The sequence below is a fragment of the Caloenas nicobarica genome, chromosome Z, assembly GCF_036013445.1.
Source record: "Caloenas nicobarica isolate bCalNic1 chromosome Z, bCalNic1.hap1, whole genome shotgun sequence".
NCBI classification, from domain to species: Eukaryota; Metazoa; Chordata; class Aves; order Columbiformes; family Columbidae; genus Caloenas; species Caloenas nicobarica.
Genome location: NC_088284.1, coordinates 31,406,515 through 31,427,605, shown reverse-complemented (window position 1 = coordinate 31,427,605; position 21,091 = coordinate 31,406,515). Strand labels below are relative to the sequence as shown.

The 21,091-nt window shown below is 40.4% G+C and overlaps 1 protein-coding gene across 5 annotated transcripts in view; it reads left to right on the top strand.

Annotated features, from left to right (window-relative positions):
* The first annotated feature begins 319 nt into the window (after positions 1 to 319).
* GRAMD2B (GRAM domain containing 2B) overlaps positions 320 to 21,091 on the top strand; it is a 33,243-nt gene continuing 12,471 nt past the window's right edge. For 4 of the 5 annotated variants that reach the window (XM_065655971.1, XM_065655970.1, XM_065655969.1 and 1 more), the window contains exons 1-5: positions 320 to 475; positions 14,276 to 14,398; positions 16,443 to 16,530; positions 16,843 to 16,909; positions 17,875 to 17,978. In XM_065655971.1, coding sequence (XP_065512043.1) covers positions 384 to 475; positions 14,276 to 14,398; positions 16,443 to 16,530; positions 16,843 to 16,909; positions 17,875 to 17,978 — 474 coding nt within the window. In that variant the 5' untranslated portion in view covers positions 320 to 383. Of the gene's footprint in view, positions 476 to 4,171; positions 4,221 to 14,275; positions 14,399 to 16,442; positions 16,531 to 16,842; positions 16,910 to 17,874; positions 17,979 to 21,091 lie in introns of those variants that run through there. The other variant, XM_065655972.1, reaches the window with a different exon arrangement.

The following is a 21,091-nucleotide window of genomic DNA, read 5'->3' as shown; positions in this document are numbered from 1 at the left end:
GTCGTGTGTGTGTGAAATCGCATCTCCTGCCCGCCCGTAGGAAACATTAAGGGCGTCTTTTGTTCGAGCCGGCGGGAGGCACCGGCTCACGCCACAACGGCCCGACTGAATAATTTAAGGCGCGTAACGGATCGGACACGCGGGGGTCGCGTCTGTCACTCGGCGGCCGCCAGCGGGACCGGCCCGCCCGCCGCGGCCCGGGGCGCCGGCCAGCTCCCGCGGGCACGGGCGGAACCGGTTGTCAGCAGCTTCCCGCCGCGGGCCCGCGCGCCGGCTCCAACCGGCCCAGGACGGCGGCGCCCGCCCCGGGGCGGGGCGGCCGGGCCCGGCCCGGCTCGCCGGTTGAGTGCCGTGCGGCGGCGGCGGCGTGCGGTGTAGCGCCGATGGTGCTCACGAGCGAGCCGCGCTGCGACGCGGAGGAGCCGAAGGCTGCGCGGGCCGCCGGCAGGCGGGAAAACAAGGGCGCCGTGCGGCTGTGAGTACTGCCCGGAGCGGGAGGGGCGGCCGGCAGCCCGCGGGGACCCGGCGCAGCGCTGCGGAGGCCGCGGGTCCTGCCCGGGCTGCCCCGCAGGTGAGGGGCGGCCGCGGAGCGACGCGGGGAGTCCCGGCGCGGGGGAGCTCCCCGGGGCGGTGCGTGTGCAGCGCGGCGGCGCCTGCGCTGGGCGTTGGCTTCGGTTTGGAGTTCGTGGGGAAGAGCTGGCGAGGGGTCTCTGCGTCCAGGCTGAAATTAAGCACGAATATCTCCGCTCAGCCGGGATCCGCCCTCCTCAAGAGGCGGCCCGAGCACAGCGTTAAACTCTGATGTCGTACTTTTAGGAGCAAGGCGTATAAATATTGCTTCTGATTTCATGCAACAGCATGGAAATCCTTCTCTGCCGTGGCGCAGAAATCCAGCAGCCGTGCTTTATCACTTATAGTAGTGTGCATGGGCTCCACTGGGAAGCTGTGATCTCCTCTGGGTGCCAGGGAAACCCAGAACGTTGTCAGAAGTTCACGAACTTTTACAACAGTAAAATGGAAGTTCGGCCCGGCTTCTGCTGCAGAGGTGGGACAGGCTACCCCGGCAAGGCGGTGGGCACTTGCCTGCCTCGGCGTGGTTCCCCACCACGCTTCTCGCCCAGCGCGGCCATACCCGTACCTGGCTTCGTTCTGCTTTTTAACCTGAGAGGTACTGTAAAAAACAAGCAGATGAAGAGATCAGAAATACTTCCCTTGCTGGCTGGTAAAGGCTGCTAAGGCTAACTGATGGAAGGTAGGGAGGTCAGAGGGCTTCCTCTTCCATGGACAGGACTCCCTGTGCACTCCCCTGAGGCCACTGACCTTCCTCCCCATCCTCTGATGGTGGCTGGGAATGTCAGGGGTTAAAGGCTGCATCTCCTGCAGTGGTCTTTGGCTTCTTGTGGAGGTCTCAAGTGGTTTAGGTGCTTGTATGGCATGGTACTGACCATCACGTGAAAATCTTGATGGAATCAAGCAGCTGTCTGGTTCCATACCCGGCTTCCAATTAATGTGGGACTTGACAGTTCCAAGGATGCTGTTTGAGAAGTTAAGCATCTGTGAAAGAAGAAACTAAAAAGTCTGGGGCTTTTTCCTCAAAAGAAAAGAAAAAGCGACTTTCTCCTAACCTGGAAAGATTACCGTCCCCAGAGCACTTTTCTTCACAAAGATTTAATTTTCAACAACCTTCAGGAAAAAGGAGAACAAATTACCGGAAACTAGCTCTTTCTCTGGAAAGAAAGTCTAAGAAGGTCTGGGGTTTTGTTTTTGTTTTTGTTTTTTTTCTTTTCCCAACTGGTGTATCCCTTGTCTCTGAGCAGATGTATATTCTCAAAGTATGTATCACAGTGAAATCTGTTGCCAGAAATAACTTGCTTGTTAGAGAGCACTGGGAATCAAAGTATAATTGTCCTTTATCCGGTATGGTGTAGTCACATCAGTGACTTCACATTCCAAATGAGACATGATTCCCTGACCTTCTCTAGAGCCTTCTGACTTCAAGCCTTAGGTCCTGATCCCTCACACAGAATTATGCCAGTGAATTTAATAAAGTTCTTCAGGTATGCAAGATTTGTATCTGATTTTTCTCTTGAGAACAGAACTAGGAGCCCAGGCTCCTATATAGAAGGCTTGATGTCAGAGACATTGCACATGTGCAGACTGACTGACCCCTCTGTTTTGTTCCCAGGTGTTTATAGTAATTTTAAAGTGCTGAATCAGCTACAGTTGTAGAAGTGAGGTCAGTCTTAACCAGTGTGATAAATAGAGAAGTCTCATTTGCTATGACTCTCCATTTTTTAGCTGTCGATTTTTGCTGTTCAGTAGAAGGTGGGTGTCATGGAAGGGAAAACTAGCCAGTTCGTTATGCTGCAAGCTACAACATTCAGCAATACTAGCCTCAGCAGCAGGAAAGTGCAAAGGCTGGGGTAGGCAAAAAAGTTGAAATGCTTTGTCTTGAGCTAGGAAGTTGTTTAAGCATTTGCTGGCTGGAAACAAAGCTGGAATTTATTTTCCCATCACATTTTACTGGTTGCTGGATCCTTCTGAGAACATTGCCATGTTCAATTGATTGTGAGTTAGCCTCAGAAACCAAGTAACTGTGGTTTGACTAATGTGAAATTGTTTAGCTGAAGAACAAGAACAGGATCTTGGTTTTGATTCCCTTAGAAGTAAACCGGCTAAAAGTTGAATTGATGAAGATTTGTTTCTAGAAAATTCCATAAATAAGTGTGCGTGGTTGTGGTGGAGTTTCATTCCATTCGTGTACTTCCAGGGAACAGTATGCACCCAACAGAGCTCGTGCTGACCTCTATTTGAAAAAAATCCTTGCAGAGTTATAGAGGTTCAGGGAATCTTTTTGTGTTTTTGAAGCTCAAGAGAGAGAGATTTATGTTTGTACTGTAATCTGTACTTCCTGGAGTTATGCTTAAAATGTTGGTCATTTTAGAAATGGACTTTATAGCTCAATATGTTTCTGCTGCTACCATAAAGGTGTCTTTGGAGGATAGGTGCTTCTGGAAGATTGAATCTGTAGAGGTTTTTTGTATTTTTTTGTTGTTGTGGGATTGAGTTTTTAAAAATTATTTCAACATTAGATCTAGGAAGATTAAATTATCTGACATGTTTAGTGACATCTTTGCAAAGTTTCCAGTACATCTCTGTGGATTGTACAACCCCAGAGATAACAGTGTGTGGATGATGGGCACTGTTACTATGTGAAGCCAAAATAGTGATGTGCCAAAAGTTTGTCATTATGTGGAGTTCCTCCCAAGCAAATAAAAAGTTATTGGAAAGAAAACATCTTACGAGTGGTGTTCCCTGACCATTGCATCCTTGTGGGGCCTTGGACCAAAGAGGAATTAGCCTTGCATTATATTTAGAGGACATTTATTTTTCTGATGTGAAAGTGGGGTGTGTTATGTTTGCGGTGGCACTGGACCTGCCTCAGAAGCTTCCGGCGCCACTAGAGGAACAGCTGCTGGAACAGTTGTATTGTTGAAAACACTGTGGTTTGTTAAGGAGAAATGGCAGAGGTGTAATAACGAGCAGTTCATATTCAATGGCGGCATCCTTCTGCCTTCACGTACACTTGCTTCTGTAGAAGTCAATATAGCATTTTCTGGTTTCCACAGCCTAGTACTGTTTGGCCTACTACCAGTACTATCTGACTGTATTAGGACAATGTGCCGAGTTACCGTATGGTAAGATACTGCTAATATTAAGTGGCACATTCTGTCCCCTGACAGGCGCAGCATAAGGTAATGTCCTGTAACTGAGTGTAACTTAAAGAAGTGAGGAGGCTGGGACTTAAGACTCTGAAAGATATGGAAAGGTTTTTTTGTTTAGGTTTTTTTTCAGCAAAAATACAATTGCAGATACTGGGGAAAATATGCTACTAAAAGCAGTGGAAAATACTTAAAGGCAAATTATGTACTTCTGGGAAAAGAGAGAAAGTGATTTTTATGGTTCGTTTGTCTGATGTGTTATGCTGCATAAGAGATGTTTCCTAATAATTGTTTATCAGTCTAAGTTAAAAGACAATTTACTGACCTGTGCATAATGACGACTCACTAGCTTTTTTTCCCAAACTTTCTTATTTGAGAGAAATACAAAATGCAGAGCAGAAAGGGAAGGTTATTTATTACTGATTCAAAGTTTCATTTCAGCTTTGATCTAGGTTAACTCCTTTCCAGCAGCCAGACTTCTGAGGAAAAGAGACATAGGTATGTGTATACTTTATTCATGTTAGGTGCTTTCAGTGGATGAAGATATTAACACGTACTAAGTATAATGGTTTTTAATCCTTCCCCAGTAGTCCCTCCCTGTTCTTATAGCGAAAGTTGTAATGCGTGATCTGAAAAGAAGGATAGGCTTGCAAAGCGAAACATTTAAATTTGATGTGTGACAGAAAAGAGATTTCCAATCTGGATGACCTGTATTTGCTCATGGTGATGGTTTTTTAATGACTCCTATTTTTTTTCCTTTTTTCCAGTCATTCTTACTTTGTTCACTGTATATATATATACTGAAGTTTTAAAAGCAGATTTTTAAAAATAATAGTGCCATGTGTAAATGCACACCATGAATCTGAAGAGCCTTTTCTTTGTGCCAAAGTGTCTCAATGGCAAACCTGAAATACTCCAAAACGTGTTGGCTTTACTGCTTATGTGCAATTTGTGAGAAATGCTTGTTAGGCAACATAATACTACAGATAAGCTTTGGGCAGCAGGATTTGTTGCTGGTATTTGACAGGTGATGCATAAACATAGTATCAGAGTATTGTATTCTTACCACCATCTCCATAAATGTTGCAGTCATGTGGTTAGAAATTATGTGTTTATTTAATGACACCACTGCTGGGAGGAACAATCTTCATGCTCTGTACATAGCTGTTGCCAAGTCCATATATATCCTTTCCAGTTAACTTTTTTAGACTTGTGTTGCTGTTACGCCAGAGAGACCTTGTGTTTGGTCTAGCAATCTTTACAGATCTCTTTTGTAGTACATATTTTAACCAAAATTCATGGGTAGCCATCTGGATCCAGCCAGGCCTATCACCAAAAGTCTCTTCAAATACCGTCATCACAGAGCAAATAGTTTCTCTGCAGATAATAGGAATACGTCAGAACAAGTTTTCTTTCCCTGTATTTCCACTTTTCCTTGAAAGGAAACTTCTTGCTTGATCTAGAAGATCTGTGAGCTACCCAGAATTACAGAGAGAGATTATGTTTTCCTGCCAGAAAGCTGTAAACAAATATTTAAAACATCCATTTTTCAATAATGCAGGGGTCAGTGGGAGATTCCAGGAGGACACGGGCAACCGTTCCCTGCTAGCCCACTGTACAGGGCCCTTGTCTCTCTAAAATGGCATAGTGTGCTGTCTCATGCTGGGGTGATTGTCATAGTGACGGAATTAAGTACTGGGAGGCGGGACATTTTAATAAAAGGGGGAACCAGGGGTTGTAGGGTACGTACAAGGAGAACACAGTTGCTTCTTCTCAGTTCCCTGGTAACTGAGCTTCAGTGCTGTACTGAAGTATTCACCTTCTTTAACTAAACTTCTGCCTGGCTTCTGCCTCCATCCTTGAAAAACAGCACACTAAGGTGAGGGAGGTTGATAAGCTTCCAGAAGTAGTGGCAGGAAATAATGTAGAGGTTGCAGACAGGCAGCAGGGGAACTCAGCAGGGTAGAGGCTATAGAGGTAGACTGCTGAAGCCTTCCTCTCTGTAGATAGAGGAGGGGAGCTTTCTAGTTACCTTATGATGAAGCAACAGTTCCTGACATCTCCCCTCAAAAAAAAGAACGGTACCTAGGTATGTCCTCTACGAAGATCCATTCCTGTAGGCCCATCAGTGGTTTAGAGCTCTGGGAATCTTAGTTTAGGCTGTTTACGAAAGGTAGACCATCCAGGTGAAAGACCCTTGCTGGTAGTTTTGTAGCTACCATTTACGCTACGTTAGTTCAAGAAGAGCCATGTAGGTTTGGTCAGCCTTTTTTGCACAACAAGGAACATTATAGTACAAAAGTCCAGTAAATAACAAAATTATGTCTATGCCCATTTGGTTTTGTGAAATTTTACAGAACGCGTAAATATGCTATGGCCAGCATAGGAGTGAGTGTTGCAGTGGAGGGCAGCCTGTGGACAGTGGAAAGGCTCATACTGAAGAAGGCGTCTTACAGAGCATTCAGACACTGTGTCCTGGTGACACAGAAAATAGAAAGTCAAGCTGGCCCTAGCAGGGATCTGGCCACCACTTGTCACATCTGATTTTATTAAGAACATCTTTTTCCCAGCCTTCGGAAGGAAAACAGTTCTTCATATTAAGTGTTGCAGTCAAAGGCACTCTTGTGATTGGTGTCAGTTAGACTCATTGTTGGAAGCTAATATTTCCTACTGTGAAATAATAGCTTTTGTATTAGGTTATCTGCATTGTTCTAGTCTTTTCCATGAACACTAGACAGGTCTGTTAAAAGAAAAAACGTACATTGCAAAGATAATTACGGGAATTCGGCATTATCAGATCCTTGGTGAACTGTGAGCCTCCAACAGTGATTCCACTTTGATCTGCTTCTATCCGTCATGGAAGGTGTGATGAAACAGCATGGATGACCACAATTAGATGCATGTTTTCACTTCAGGTAGTGTTTTGCATTAGGCCTTCATGTGCAGTGTTCTTGTTGGGGAGCCTAGAAAAAACACTGTACTTGGGCATCTCTTAAAATATGTACTTTAAATTTTCTGTGCTCAGTTAGTGCTGCCTTTTAAACAAGGAAATCTTGTTAGTAATTGTGGATTATCTGTTGTCAATTCCAGTTCTTAAAGAAAGTGCTGTATGTGCTGTATGATCAAACCAAACCATCTCTCTCATTGTGTATATCCTGTCTGAAGAACCAAAATTATTTTTCCCTCATGCATTGATTAAAACACTTTGCCACATACCAAGTCATTATTTCTATGCAGGATATTGAATAATAATTTCTAAAAGTGCCATAAAACAGAAGCTTCTGATCAAGTGGTTCGTGGCAATTTCATTTTTTGTTTTTCTTAAGCAGTGGAGAAAGGAATAAGGGTGTTGGCAGGACTGCTCCCAAACCTCTGCTCTCATCTATAACTGTTCTGCATTCTTAATAGCAGTTGTTAATATAATTGCTGGTGTCTGGGGGTTTTTGTTGTTGTTGTTTGTTTTTTAAATATTATAATTCAGCTCTGATGTAACTACTCAATATTTTTCAAAAACACAGTGCTGGAATACTGGCAGCCAAGTCTTGTATCGTGTGGAGGCATGTTTGTCTGGAGTTCTTCTTCCAAAAAACCGGAGATGTAGCTTCAACTAATGAGCACAAACCTTTACGCTTATACCCTGGTGATCAGGCGTCATTTGTAAAGATGCTTGTGTTGTTCCAAAGAGGGATTTGTGTTGTTTCTACCTGAGTTATGGAGCAGATCTAAGTGACAGATGCCTGTGAGGTCATGCTGAACACATGGATTGTGTATAGATGCAGTATTTATCTTTTTTATTTAATTTATTTATTAAATTTATATTAATTTATTTGGTATAGAACAATTGGTAGACCTGTCTTTGCCATCTTCTCTGCACCCGGAACAAGTTGTGGATCAGGAATTCTTTCTTTTCCCTTTTTCCTGTTACTTCTAGAAGCTAAAGGTAAAATGCGATCTAAGGCTGCATGCTTCCTATTCAGTAGGAATTATGATCCTGTTTTTTGTCTTGTTCTGGGTTAGAAGGTAGGCTAGAACTAGGAGATAGAGAAGCCTTTCCCCTTAAAGGCTGCCAGTGAGTTGGAGAATGAAAAGAACACATGCTCCAGTACAAAGTAGATGTGAATCAGTGTCTCCCGTAATATCTTTTGCTTCGCATTTTTTTCAGAAATGTGTCTGTCAAGATTTGTGTCATGTGCTAGATTTGACCATGCTTAGGTTGAGATAAATAGTTGCTGGTCACCCTGCTGAGACTACATGAATGGTAATATTGTGGGGTTGAATAAAGATACATATGAGAGGGCTTTCGCTTTTCGAAGTGGATATCTGAAACGGAAACTGAAAAGACAAGAGAGCTAAATGGCTTATGTTCCTATTCTAGTGTTAAGTTAATAAAATATCTTGTCATAGTGTCTCATGTTTCAGAGCACAGGGAATTCTTCTGTGTTCTTTTTTTTTTTCTGTGTAACTTGATAGCAGCCTGGTTTTGATTAGACAGGGAATACAGCCAGTTAATAATAGATGGTATTTAGAGCAGAGAATTTACATACTTGCTAGTGACGTCTGCAGTGTCACAGTGATCTTGCTGATGTTCAAGTGGTGAGGTAGTGTGAAACTTGATCTGGTTGTTAAGTGAAATGTCTCTTCAGTTGGGGGAAAAAAACTGGCTTCCTCAATCCCTAACAGTGTTGGAGGGGTTTCCATTCAATATAAACTTCAAAATTTCGTTCATCCTTTAAATATTTAGCAACACAGACATACGAAACTACTCGCACATGAATAATTGTGTTCCAAAAGATAGCTGTGAAATAGAACACAGTGTATTTCTGAAATTAATTATCTTGATATATAAAAGATTCACAATTTTTGAAAAGTCTTTAGCAGTTGAATTGGTTCCTCTTTCAGTGCTAGCTGACACTGAAATTCCACCTGTGCCTGCAGACCTGTTTCATCCTAGAAATCCATAGGGAAATATGTGGTGTATATGCATGTATGGCCATCCATATGCATATGGTATTTAATTAATGTACAGCTTTATAACTTTGACTCCATTATGCCATGTTTATCTGAGATCTCATGAGAAGAGCATTAGCCTGCTCCCTGAACAACTTGAGGTAGTTAAATCTCAGTCTGGTTCATACCTGTTCATATTAACAAATTGACCTTTTCCCTTGTGCAGGATTTTGCATCTCTGCTCCTTCGTTAATACTTTGCAGCTCTCCATATTTGGTATAAATACATCTGCTAGCTGTATATCTGTCATACAAAACTCATAAGAAATGCTGTACTTCGGAATCAGCTGCTTTACTTTCTCCACTTTCCAGACTTAAGTACAGGCTGTGTACTAAGTATATGGAATTATACAAATACCAAATGCATGTATTATGGCTATCCTTTACATCTGTTATAGCAGTCATTAAGCAGCTCTCTGCTCCTTTGTGATTAGGGTAGCTGTAGCTCGTTTTCTGCCTGTTTTGATAGTTTGAGAGTCTTAATGATAGTCAATATTTGGCTTTCCATTTGCACAGTAAAAGTGATACTTGGTCACAGCATTATTCTCAGGAATTTTTTTTTTTTAGGAGATGTATTTTGTCTCATGAGCAGTGCATTTTGCCACGTAACACTGGAGTGTGGCTATAGAGCTACCAGAGGCATTTTGTCTCTGAGTGACCAGACTTTGTAGAAACAGACAACACCTAAATCCTTGACTTGAGCACTGTTGTTAGTTGATCCAGTACAGGGACCACTGTAACCTGCTATGAAGAGGGCAGCAGCAGAGTTTACAGTCTAGGGGTGAAATAATTCAGCTGGTTAAGTTATGAAAGCAAGCTCATCAGTTAAAGCACTCCAGATTTTGATTGCACATCCAAAAAATGTTTATTCAGACTAGTGTGGCATAGAAAAGTTGTTTAGTGGAACAATGGGACATACATGCTGAAAAAAGGTTTAAGACTTTACGCCTAGCAAAAGGAAGGTTGAGATGATTGCTCCATGGCAGGTCAAGGAGAATCTGTGGTGAGGAGATGGCCTCTGGCCTGCAGCAAGCTTAGCAGGCTGTCCTTTCAAACACTGGCACATTTCTTCTTACTCCCTTGCAGTCATCTCTGCTTACTGCATGTTGCCAGTATATCTTCTTGACGCTACCTGGGTAAATCTCTTCATCCCTCTCCTCTGTTTTTAAGCCTGGCAAAGTCTGTCATCTTGATTTGGGATCTAGAAATCTTTTGAACCTCAGCCTTTGGGAGTCAGAATACCTTAAGTAACACCATCTCCCAGTATTTGGGCCTTTCACACTACTTTGATTACTTTGTCAAATCCTTTAGGTTTGCCAACAGACACCCAGTAAATCCAATAGCTACTCAACAGAACCAAAAGATACAGAATGTCATTGTATTTGTGACAGATCTTTTCATATACGTTGTACCAATCATGGTTGTAAACAGTAGGGGACAAATTACTCCACGCTCTTTTGGTTGATCATTTGCAATAATACAGCAATCTTACTGCTGTTGCAAAATTAATCTTTTTTTTGTGTAAAAGAGGAGAAACAGGATTACAGGGCTTCCAAGGTAAAATGATGATCCAATATGTGTGCTCCATCCACAAGGCATGTTGCAGCAACGTGACTCACGTTAAACCCTAGGGAAATACTGGTTTGGCTGCAGTTTTGCAAACAATTGAACTTGTAGCTAACATCCATGGTTATTCAAGGTGCCTTTTTCCTCCCATGTAACTGATTTGTAGTATGCAGACTTGGATACTGGCTTGTTGCAACTTATTGTGGCTTCTGAACTTTTTAGACAGGTTGTCACGTGGACCATGTAGTGTGGATCTCCTTTTGGGTGGATCTGAGCAAGCTTTGTAGAAAGGCTTGTGTGTTTGTGGGGAATTAAAGAGAGTAACCACTTTGCAGTTATTGAGTTTTTGATATCTCTTACATATGCCTGAGAAGTGTTTGTGCCTGTTAAAGACTATACTGGGGTCGCCAAAGACAACAGTTGTTCTTTAAGGCTCACTTTCCAAACTGTGGCCTGTTAGTATGTCACTCATGTTATTTTTGTTCAGTGCTTCTTATTCAAACTAGTTCTGAAGGGAACAGAGAAAACTTTTTTTTTTCTCTTGAAAAATCCTCATTAGTGTGACACAGCATAATTTTCACAGGAAGTCTAAATTTTTCAGGTGCTGCAGAAGATTAGTGCCAAACAGGAAAATATTTTGAAGTTCAGAAAACTTCCTGCAGTGTGAGAATCTTGACACACCTGTCTGTCAAAGTTTTTGTTTCACAGAAACCATTCAAATCAGAAGAGATGAAACTCCTCAGACTTTAAAATGCATTGACAAATAGTGTACTTCTAAACACGTCAGCAGAATGAAATTTAGTCCACTGCCTTGGTTAATGTATCCGATAGCACATTCCCTTTTCTGTGATTTAATCTTAAATTACTTAGCTCAGTCATTGGTGTGTATATAAAAAAGGAAAAGAAATATTTATTGCAATAAGTTTAGTTAGAGTTCCTGCAATTAATGTTTATTTTAACTTGCTTAGATATAAGATATGATCCCGTAGTAAGCACAAGCTTTGGCTTTGAAAATACTCCCCATGACAACTGTTCTTTATTTGGAAGCTAAAGACAGCCTTTTTCTTTTAGCTGTTAAATAAGTTTGGTTGTAGTACCAATTACATGATATATGTTCAATTTGAAAAATGTTTATTGTCATATCAAGAAAATGCTAATTTTGCAAATTTTACCTGCTTTGCTGTGGTATTTGCAAATACAGTTCACTTACACACAGCTATTGCTAGCACTTGTAGGGAGGATCACTTTTTCTGAAGTGTACTTGGTGTGATTTTTTTTTTCATGGATTACTGACTTTTGTGTTCTTTGTACAAAGTATTTATGAATCCTGGCTCGCATATGAAGATGTAAGGAGTGCTTGAATTTGCTTGTGACTTGATGAACAAAATTGTACTTTTTTTAGGTCACACCTATGATCTTTGCTTCTCCAGAAAGTCAGCTAAGATTTTTCTGAACTTTAAAGACTAGGAACTTAGCTGCTGCGTGGAGCTGTAGTTATCAGAAGTGTAAGGACAAATCCTTATGTAGTTTTTCAGTATGTGAATGGGGCATATGAGAGGTAGGGTAAAGGATAGACACAGCAGGACGATATCAGCTAGTAGGAATACACCTGCTGCTGCTGGCAGTGGCATGTGTTACATGGGTGAATCTTACCATGCCTGAGGTGTTTTTGGGGGAAACTCGTGCTGTGTTTCGGTACATTCTCCCTGTTCTCCGCTGCAGAAGATGATCCTGGAGAGGTGACCAGAGTGGCATGAGATAATTCAGTGTTTCCACACACAACAGTTGTTAGGGTCAGCCTGTTGAGGTGCCCTAGCTTTCTGCCATCTGAAAGCAACTAGAAGGAAGGAGTTCAGATGGTAGGGGTTCAGGAACAGTAGTAGTTAATAGAGAAGATGGACAGGACAGAACAGGCTCATAGGTTTAACTGTGAAATAGAGATTCATTTATGGCTGAGGGAGAAGGGAATATGAGTGTTAAGTAAGCAAAGCATAAATGCTTTGCATAGGAGCAACAAAATATCTAACCATGCTCGCAGGTGTGAGTGAACGCTAAAACCTGCGTTATAGGTATTTTTGAAACAAATTTGTGGTATGGAGGTGTGGGTGTGATACAGGCTGCTTTGTATACTAGCATTGCCATGTAAGAACAGAAGGCTGCCCAAGGCAATGACGGACACAAGTCAGACTCCAGGCTCAAGCAACTCCATCTTAAAAATACTGCTGTGCCATGTGGTCTTATTCACTTGGGAGGTTCCTTGCTGTGCTGCTCTTTTGAAATACAGATGTGATTGAACCTGACAATTTTGCCTCACCCTGTTCCTCATCCAACTCATGCCTGGTATTCTCTGGCCTCCCTGGAAGCCCAGGAATTTGGAGGGCCGAGCAATAACAGATAGCAAGACTGAAGGATTTACAAGTTCTTGTATGCTGTGGGGAGCACCTTGGGTTGGCAGTTCTCCTTGCTTAAAATCTCGAACATAAAACTGCTTATTTGGGTTTTTCAGGCAAGAGATTTGGTTAATCTTAAATCTCTTGAATTGCCCATTTAATTATAGTTTTTATTGGCTGAAAATAAAAGCTGATGCCTTGTTGTCAGGCAGGGTTGATCCAAGAATGAAGCAATGGCAAAACAATTGTTTTTTTCCTCATTGACTTTATTAGTGCTGTAACCCTTTCAAGTACACAAGAAGTGTCTTAGGAGGTGTCAATTCAGTGCCCCTGTGGTGGAGGGTGTGAAGAGTTGAGGAAGGATTACATAGGGCAATTGTTGCTGTATGTAAACATAAGACCCCTTGAGAAGAAGTCCCAGCACCAGTAAAGCAAAACTCCATGGCTTTTGTCCTGTAACATAAGCTCTAGTTTAGCTGTGAGGTGGGATACCACCTCCTTAGATCTCAATTAAGATGTTGTGAGGTGTGTCTTCTGATCTTATTCACTGAAGTGTAATCAAATCAATGGATCTTTTTATGCCCTTCCAAAAATAAAAATGAGATTAAATTACTCTGGGAACCTCTGTCAGTAAAACTTTTGTCTTAGTAGGAAAATAAACTGTTTCTTTTTGGGATCCCCTCACATGATGGCAGTCGCCATGTTGTTGCTGTAAAATTGCAGAAATTCTGAAGGAAGGCTTCTTTAAACGGGATCATTCAGGTCAGTCATGAAATTAATGGGCAACATAGATTGGGTTTCTTCTTTTATTTTAAAGTATTATCATTCTTCAAACCCTGCTATTAATGGCAGCTTTTTTTCCTATAATGTTCTGAGTTAACATTTTGTTAGAAAGTTATGGAAAGGGAAGCCAGGGAAAGGGTCTGATGGCACATCTCTTAGTCCTCATACTCTAGTTCCTTAGTGTGTATTTCTGAGGCAGTTGCATGTGATGTGGAAGGGCAGTGCACTGTGGTGACAGTGCTGCTTTTGTAAAATAAAAACAGCACTTTTGATACTTTGAGAGGACCCTTGATTTTGAGAATCCTTCAGGTGGACTCTCACAGAAGAGGTGAGTTAGAAGCAAAATAGGACCCAGCTTCCTCTTGCAACATTGAGCTGCAATCTACTAACCACTAGGTACTGTCATGCAGGATGTTTGTCTCTCAACTTGCCAATCAAATTAATTTCCATTAGTCATCAGGTCTGAGTACTTAACACGGAATGCATTCTTCCTAAACGAAACATTCTCTTTGGAGCAGAAGCTAGAGCTACAAATTTTATGAGTGCTGAAATACCCATGGCAGTATTTCAGTCTTCCTCTCTTCATTGCTGAAATTCCAGTACTGGAGCTCAGAATGCTGCTCAGATTTATAATAATGTCAAGTCAGTAGATGAAGACTTTTCATTACCTTAATATAAAAGATATATCATAATTTTGTTCTTCAGTATGTGCTGTATTGTCAATGTGTGGCAGTGGAGTTTGACATTGGTGTGAATCTTGCAATATACATTTCTATAATACCTTTTTTTTTTTTTTTGGTCTTCGCAGATCAGATGGAGAAAATGGAACAGATGAAAAAAGAAAGGCAGGAAAATCGCCTACTGTGTTGCTGCAGACCTCTGCCAGTGAAATGGAATATTTTGATGACCGGAAAAAACGTGATGTTGCTAGGTAATGTAAGAAATGCTGTCAGTTTGCTTCTAGTCTGATAAACAGAATTGTTACAACCCATTCAAGAAACTATGCTGAGTAGCAAGATTTATCAGACATCCCCGTTGTGGGTCAGCTTTCACACTATGCAGGTAAACAGGAATCAGAGCCACTCCAGGGGCTACTCTGTTACCCACCACAAGCAGTCACAGTGGCAGGAATTTTCACTTCGGACTGGCTTAGCTTCCCTGTTCTAGGAAAAAAATACATGGCCCTGTTTGTTGCCACTGCTAGTTACATCCCTTTCGCACTTGATTTGACAGGCAGTCAAACTGAGCTTTCTTGCTGGATTATTCATTGTCCATGGTAAAGCTATGACGAAAGTTTTCATTTTGGACTCTCTGCTGTATGTTGCATCAGATTATTGTAGTGTCTCTACAAAAACAGTCATTCTTCCATTGTTGGGGAAATGGAATGCATTTGAAACTCTTCTAAAAGAAAAGTAAATAATACTAAAATGCCATTCAGAGAGCTTGAATACAAATTTTACATCCCTTTTACTTAGTCAACTGAGCAGCCAATGCAGAAGTCAACCTGACACTGTGGTTTTGGTCATAGGGCAGATATTTAGAAAACATCACTTAATTTCCTGAAGCATCTTTGAGGGGAATGTATTTGAAGAAATAAATTATTGATTTTTTGTGTGTGTGTGCAAATGCTCCTTCCAGTCTTACCTCTCGCATACAATGTAATTAACTGTGTGTTGGTGAGCTGTTGGCAAAACTTTTTTCTAAGGATCACTGTTCATTTCAGTTTGACCTGTACTTTACATAGGCACACAAATACATGTACACATGTGTTTTGTAGTTTTCTTCTGTGAGGGACCACCTGAGATATGCAATCACTCCCCCTGCCATCTAAGCTACTCCTGCTATACAATCTCTTTCCTGAATCCAGATATATCTCCATTACACTTGGAGGTTCTCTTCCTCTCACCCTTACAGTTTTTATTGGAAATCCTGAATCTCAAGTTTAGGAAAGTAAAGAATACTTATTGTGCAGAAATTGAAACTTTTGTAGCACCTTTATTTCTCCATCGAATCTTTAGCACAACATGTTTGTCAGGTGATTCAATGTAGGAGTCCTGTGCTGTGTTTTTTCCTTCTTCAGTATGCATCTGAAGGACTCAAAACACAGCTGCCTTGTTTTTACAGCCTGTTTATATGCTTATGTTAAGTGCTAAATAGCTTTCAGGAATAATGTTCTTCTCTTCCTGATTTATGAAACACTGTTATCCCACCTCTGGTTTTGGTTTAGTGTTTTGTTTGTTCGTTGGTTGTGGGTGGTTTTTTTTTGGTGTTGGTTGTTTTTTTTTTTTTAACAGTCCATGCCATTAATTTCTCCTGTGTAAAACAAATAAAATTTATTTTCCCAGCCATCCACAGGGGCTTTCCTCTGCACTTGTTCTACTCCAGATTTGTTGGCCTTTTGCTTAATTTTCTTTTTCCAATATGAATGGCTAGAGCTGTACAGGTACATCTTTCTGTATCACTGACACTCACAATTCCCCTTCATCTTCTCTAGGATTACTGGCTATCTTAATGATTTCATTACACTACACAGTTCTTAGCCATCCTCTGACATGTGCACCTATTTATCTTCTCTGTTGCACTTTCCAAATAATCTCCCATTTTGTAGTACGAGTTCATAGCTTTCAGAATACTACCTTGCACTCTCAGCCACTAAGTTTTATTTTATCTTGCACTAGTAAGTAACATATTTAATGCTAGTATTTCACATGTTACCCAGAAACAAATGAACATGGAACTAAGGACTGTGATAACTCATTAAGGTGTAAAAATGTCTTCAACTTTTTTTCACTTCCTTACAACTAGTAATTTAGAATATTCCTTCTAAATTAAAAGAAGCTACTCAGTGAGGGCCCGCATGGTTTAAGAATAATTAAAGCATTAAGATGTTCCATGGAAAAGCACTCCTGTTGATAAGTTACCAAGACTAATGAATTGAGGCCAGGCTTATATGAGATGCCTTTTTTAATCTTCAGGACAAAGAGCAGCACAGATACTCCACTCCTGACAATGGATATCAAGAGTGACTCCAAGATTGAAAGGAAAAAACATGCCTCAAATCAGGTAGGGCAGAGAATGGACTTGTTTGTTTAAATATAGTACAAGTAAATACATAACTACCATGAGAACCCCCTTGCTTAGCAATATTATAGTTCATGGTTGTATAAGGACATGAATTCCTTTTTCATCAGTGTGTCAGAGTCTGGATAAAGCAAGATACAGACTTACTAGCCACATAGCAAAAATGAGGATTTATTGTAAAGCAGATGGGCAAAATGAGAAGGTTTTGGGAGGACAGCAAGTGGAATGGGTCACTTGATTGTAAGAATATCTAATGAGGTATGTGTCTCTGGGTGTGGGGCTTTTGTTTTTTAGCTGAAGGCAAATGCACACTTTCATAAGCTGTTTCTAGATGTTCCCATTGATGAGCCACTAAAACAAAGTAAGTATTAACCCTGCTGTCATTGCTGGCTGTTGGTCTAAGATAACGTTGCTACCTGCTAACCATGATGTTATGCAAGAGGGACTAGCTAGATTTTAAAAACCTTGAACTCCAGCTACCTGGAGCTATAAGGCCTTCATCTGCATGCAGTGGGTGGTTTTCATTATAATCTTGCAAGACTGAAGTCTTCAGATATTGGACATCTTTGGGAATTGTAGCCCACTTTGCACTTCTTAGCAGAGTAACCTAAACATTTTTTTGGTACTGAAGCTTCCTTACTGAAGGCACTACTTAACTGAGACAGCATTGGTCAAGTAACTAGCTTGAGATTTTGCTGTTGATGATGCTTTAAGATTTAAAAATACTGGTAGGAGAACAACTTCAAATGTTTAAAGACTCTGCTGTTCTCTGTGGTAGTTATAACAAGTGAATTCTACTTAGGTATATATAACAAATGTTTCTTGAAAGGAATACAAGGAGGTATTGAGTAAGAAATGGTTTGCTCAATGGCTGTGAAGTAGAAGCAGTATTGCTTTACATGTGTTGTACCTGTGTTGGTCACCTAGTTCAGACAACTGCTACAGAACTTAAAGTTTAAAGCTAAAACCTTTAATTAAGCTCTTTATGTTTATGTAACATAGTTACCTGAAACCTGGTAAAAAAGTTTATAGGAAGCTAGGTGGTACTCTCTCAGAAAGGATTCTTGGCTTCTGGGAGCCAGTTTCATGTTGTTATGCATTTCAGTCTTTGCCCTTCAGATATTTTGAGTCTAAATGTAGGCGTCTGAAATCTTCTGAGCTCATCAGTATTAGTTAAACTTATTGAACATTTCAGAGTTTGACGATGTTTATCAAAAGGTATAAACCAAAACATTATGCTTTTGAAAAAAAAGAGCAAAAAAAAGACAAACTGATAACAGTTGGCTTGGGTTCTGGTTACCTTTACAGAGTATCTATCTGTTACAGGTTTTACCTGTGCTCTGCAGAAAGAAATTCTCTATCAAGGAAAGTTATTCCTTTCTGAAAACTGGATTTGTTTCCATTCCAAGGTTTTTGGTAAAGACACTAAGGTTAGTAAAATCTTTATGTACAGAACAGTAATGCCATTCCTTAACAATTTATTCATCACCAGAAGTTCACATTATTATGCAAGGCTAGAATACTATTAATTCTTATATTTCCAAGTATTATTGAATACAATCAATATTCAGAAACAATGCCCGAAAGTCACTCTAGAACTAGAGCACTATTATTATTATTAAAGACTGAGTTTCTCTCTTCAGGACTTCCTGTCTGAAAAAAAATAGATAAAAGGATCTGTCATGCAGTGGTGAGGACATTGTCAAGCCCATGTAGCACAAACTGTACAAAAATTATTCTCTCGAGTTAAGTATGGAAAGGAGGAGGAGGAAAGAAGGCTGAACACTACAGGGACCACAAGACCGTAGTTGGGGAACCGGAGGGGAAGATCAAACGTATTAAGAGAGTTAAAGAGGAAGAACTAAAACTGGCTTCTGAGTTGAATGGCAAAGGTCTTTGAGGGATTCTTCTAGCGCTCCTTGTGTCCTGCGTAAATGGAGAACAGGGAAATTAAAAACAGTTTGGTAGGTTTTTGCTTGTAAGCCTAGTATTAAGAGCAGAAATGGGACATGAACAGTTGGGAAGATCCTAAATCACAAGATCATCATTTACTCTTTCTTTGTGCAGATACGACTCACCTAAGTCTTCAGCCCCATGTGGTGAATGATACACATACAGATAAAAATAAAGCCTTGCCAAAAATATTTGTGTTCTGTTGGTTCTGTTGATTCCAAGCTTTTGGAGTGGTTTTCGTTGTTTACATCAACTCAGCTTTGGTTTTGAGCTTTTATTGGGAAACAGCTTGATTTACTGCGGGGATTTCTTTGGCTTCTTTCTCAAGTTCTTCCTTGAAGAAGTTCCTGGTTAAATCGAGGCCCTTTGTCAGTGAATTGGGTGCTGAAACCAGTTTAGGAGTTGACAGTATCTTATTTCTGTCCTGTCAGCCATTTTGATGGAACACTGTCTATCTTTGAAATGGCTTTTAAGAAGCTGGAATAGGTTTAAAGAATGCTTAAAATTATTAACAACATATTGTTCATAGTGGCTGTATGGGTTATTGTGTTTTACTGCTTGGCCCAAGAAACTTGAGTTATTTTTGATTCATAGTTAGTGGATTCTATTAGTCATAGTAGTATGTTAAAGTGAATGGTATGTATACCAGTGAAAGCCATGATGACACAAACAAGGAAACCAAAGATAACAAATTGTTGGATACTGTCATTCATAATTAGTAACAGCTATTTTGGCAATTAGCTTCATAAAAATTGAAGCTGCTGTACTACCAGTCTCCTGTTCATCACGAACAAATGTGACTACTTCAAACTGTGGGACAGTTTTCTAAATCCAAGCTAAGCTAAATGTCTACAAAAATCCAGCAAAACTCTACCAAGTAGACTAGAAAGACCTGGGAAAAAAAGATGCAGACTGGTAATAATGTAGTACTAGGAAATTCTCCCTGTCAACAAGGTTTTAAATGCAGGAATATATGCGTATTTATGAATATGATGAAAAGGGAAAACATTAGAAGGTAGGGTAGAGTGGGCAGTATTTGTAAATGTGGCTAGAGTGATAGTTCAGATTATTCGGTTTGGGTCATTGTTTTCAGAAAATATTGCAGGGAAACTGAAGAATGAAGGGGATAGGCCTGATCATTTACTTCCAGCTGTCTTCTTCTACCCCTGCAACACACACTTAAAGCTTTGTTCAGTCACATGCAGCAGGCAAAAGTTTTATGATACCATGAACTGAAAAGCAGGAAAATCAGGGATATAATGAACAACAATGTAATGGGAGGGGGAGCAGGAAATCAAGTTTAACAGGAAGGGGAACCTTCCTAGCAGTGAGATACACCAACAAAGTTTCCAAGACATAAAACCTCCATTGCTTCGAACTTGTAAAACAATTTAAGCTTAGTCATAAAGTGTTTTATTGTGAAAAACAGCAGGTCTACATGCTGTAATAAATTTTTCAAAATGAATCTTCTACCTGCAGAATTTTTTTTTCAATTGAAAGCTTTGGTGGAAGGAGTAGCCATTCAAGTCAGGAGGTTTAAATGCTTCAGTGTAAACACTATGCAAATTCACAAAAAAAAAAAACCAGACACACAAAAAAAACCAAAAAACAACAAAAAAACAGCAAAGATTGCTTCAGTGGGATTAAATAGGCCTTGAAAGATATCCCTGTCTTTCCAGATAGTTCTGTTTTGCCTGTATATATGGGCCTTGAGTCTTTACATTTTAGTTGCTTTCCAAGCTGCCTTCAGGTAAACCTTGTTTCCTGAAACAATTATTACTCCAGATAGACATAAAGTACTTTGCAGTGATTTTACCATTTTAATCTAATGCTGTGTTAATAGTGCGGTTAGCAAGTGCTTAATCCTGCTGAAGTACACTTTAGACTTGATTACAGTAATGTTATCCGTCAAAATAGCATGCAGTAGAATGCCATTAACATCTGTGATTTAAGGTTCTTTGAGGTGAACTGAACCAATTAGAAAACTTCTAAGTTGCTTTTTTTATCATTACTATTAGCAGAATTTCTGCTGAAAAATCTTCTGGTTTGGTTTTGGTTTGGATTTTTTTGGGTTTTTTTAAAGAACTGATGCAGAATCTGTTCTGACTACCTGAGGATTCCGTGGTTTTCCTATAAAACACACATCTTATTGGCTCCCTTCTCCCCATTCCCAGATAAAGCTGCATTAAAGTGTTGCAAAAACTTTGTGGAATTATACAATATCCAGTTTAAGAAGAAAAGGTATAGTGGAAGACCTGTTTAATTACCCATTTTCTAAAGCCATGGCTTCTGAAGCAGGACGAATAAAGCTGACGTTAAAAAACCAGTAGAACAGATGGTGCCCAGATTTACAGATTCTTAGACCCAGGCCTGGAACTAAGAATAATTAAAATTATATGTATTGGGTTGCGTGTTTTTTGTTTGGGAAGGGGGGGTTGGATTTTTTTGTTTGTTTCGTGGTGGTGTTGGTTTTGTCTGCTAGCACACTTTTTTAACCAACTAAAGAGTAGGTTTCTAGCTCATAGATGACAAGCAGATACTTGACTACCCATTTTTGAACAGTGGCTGGCAATCTTGCACCCAGACTAAT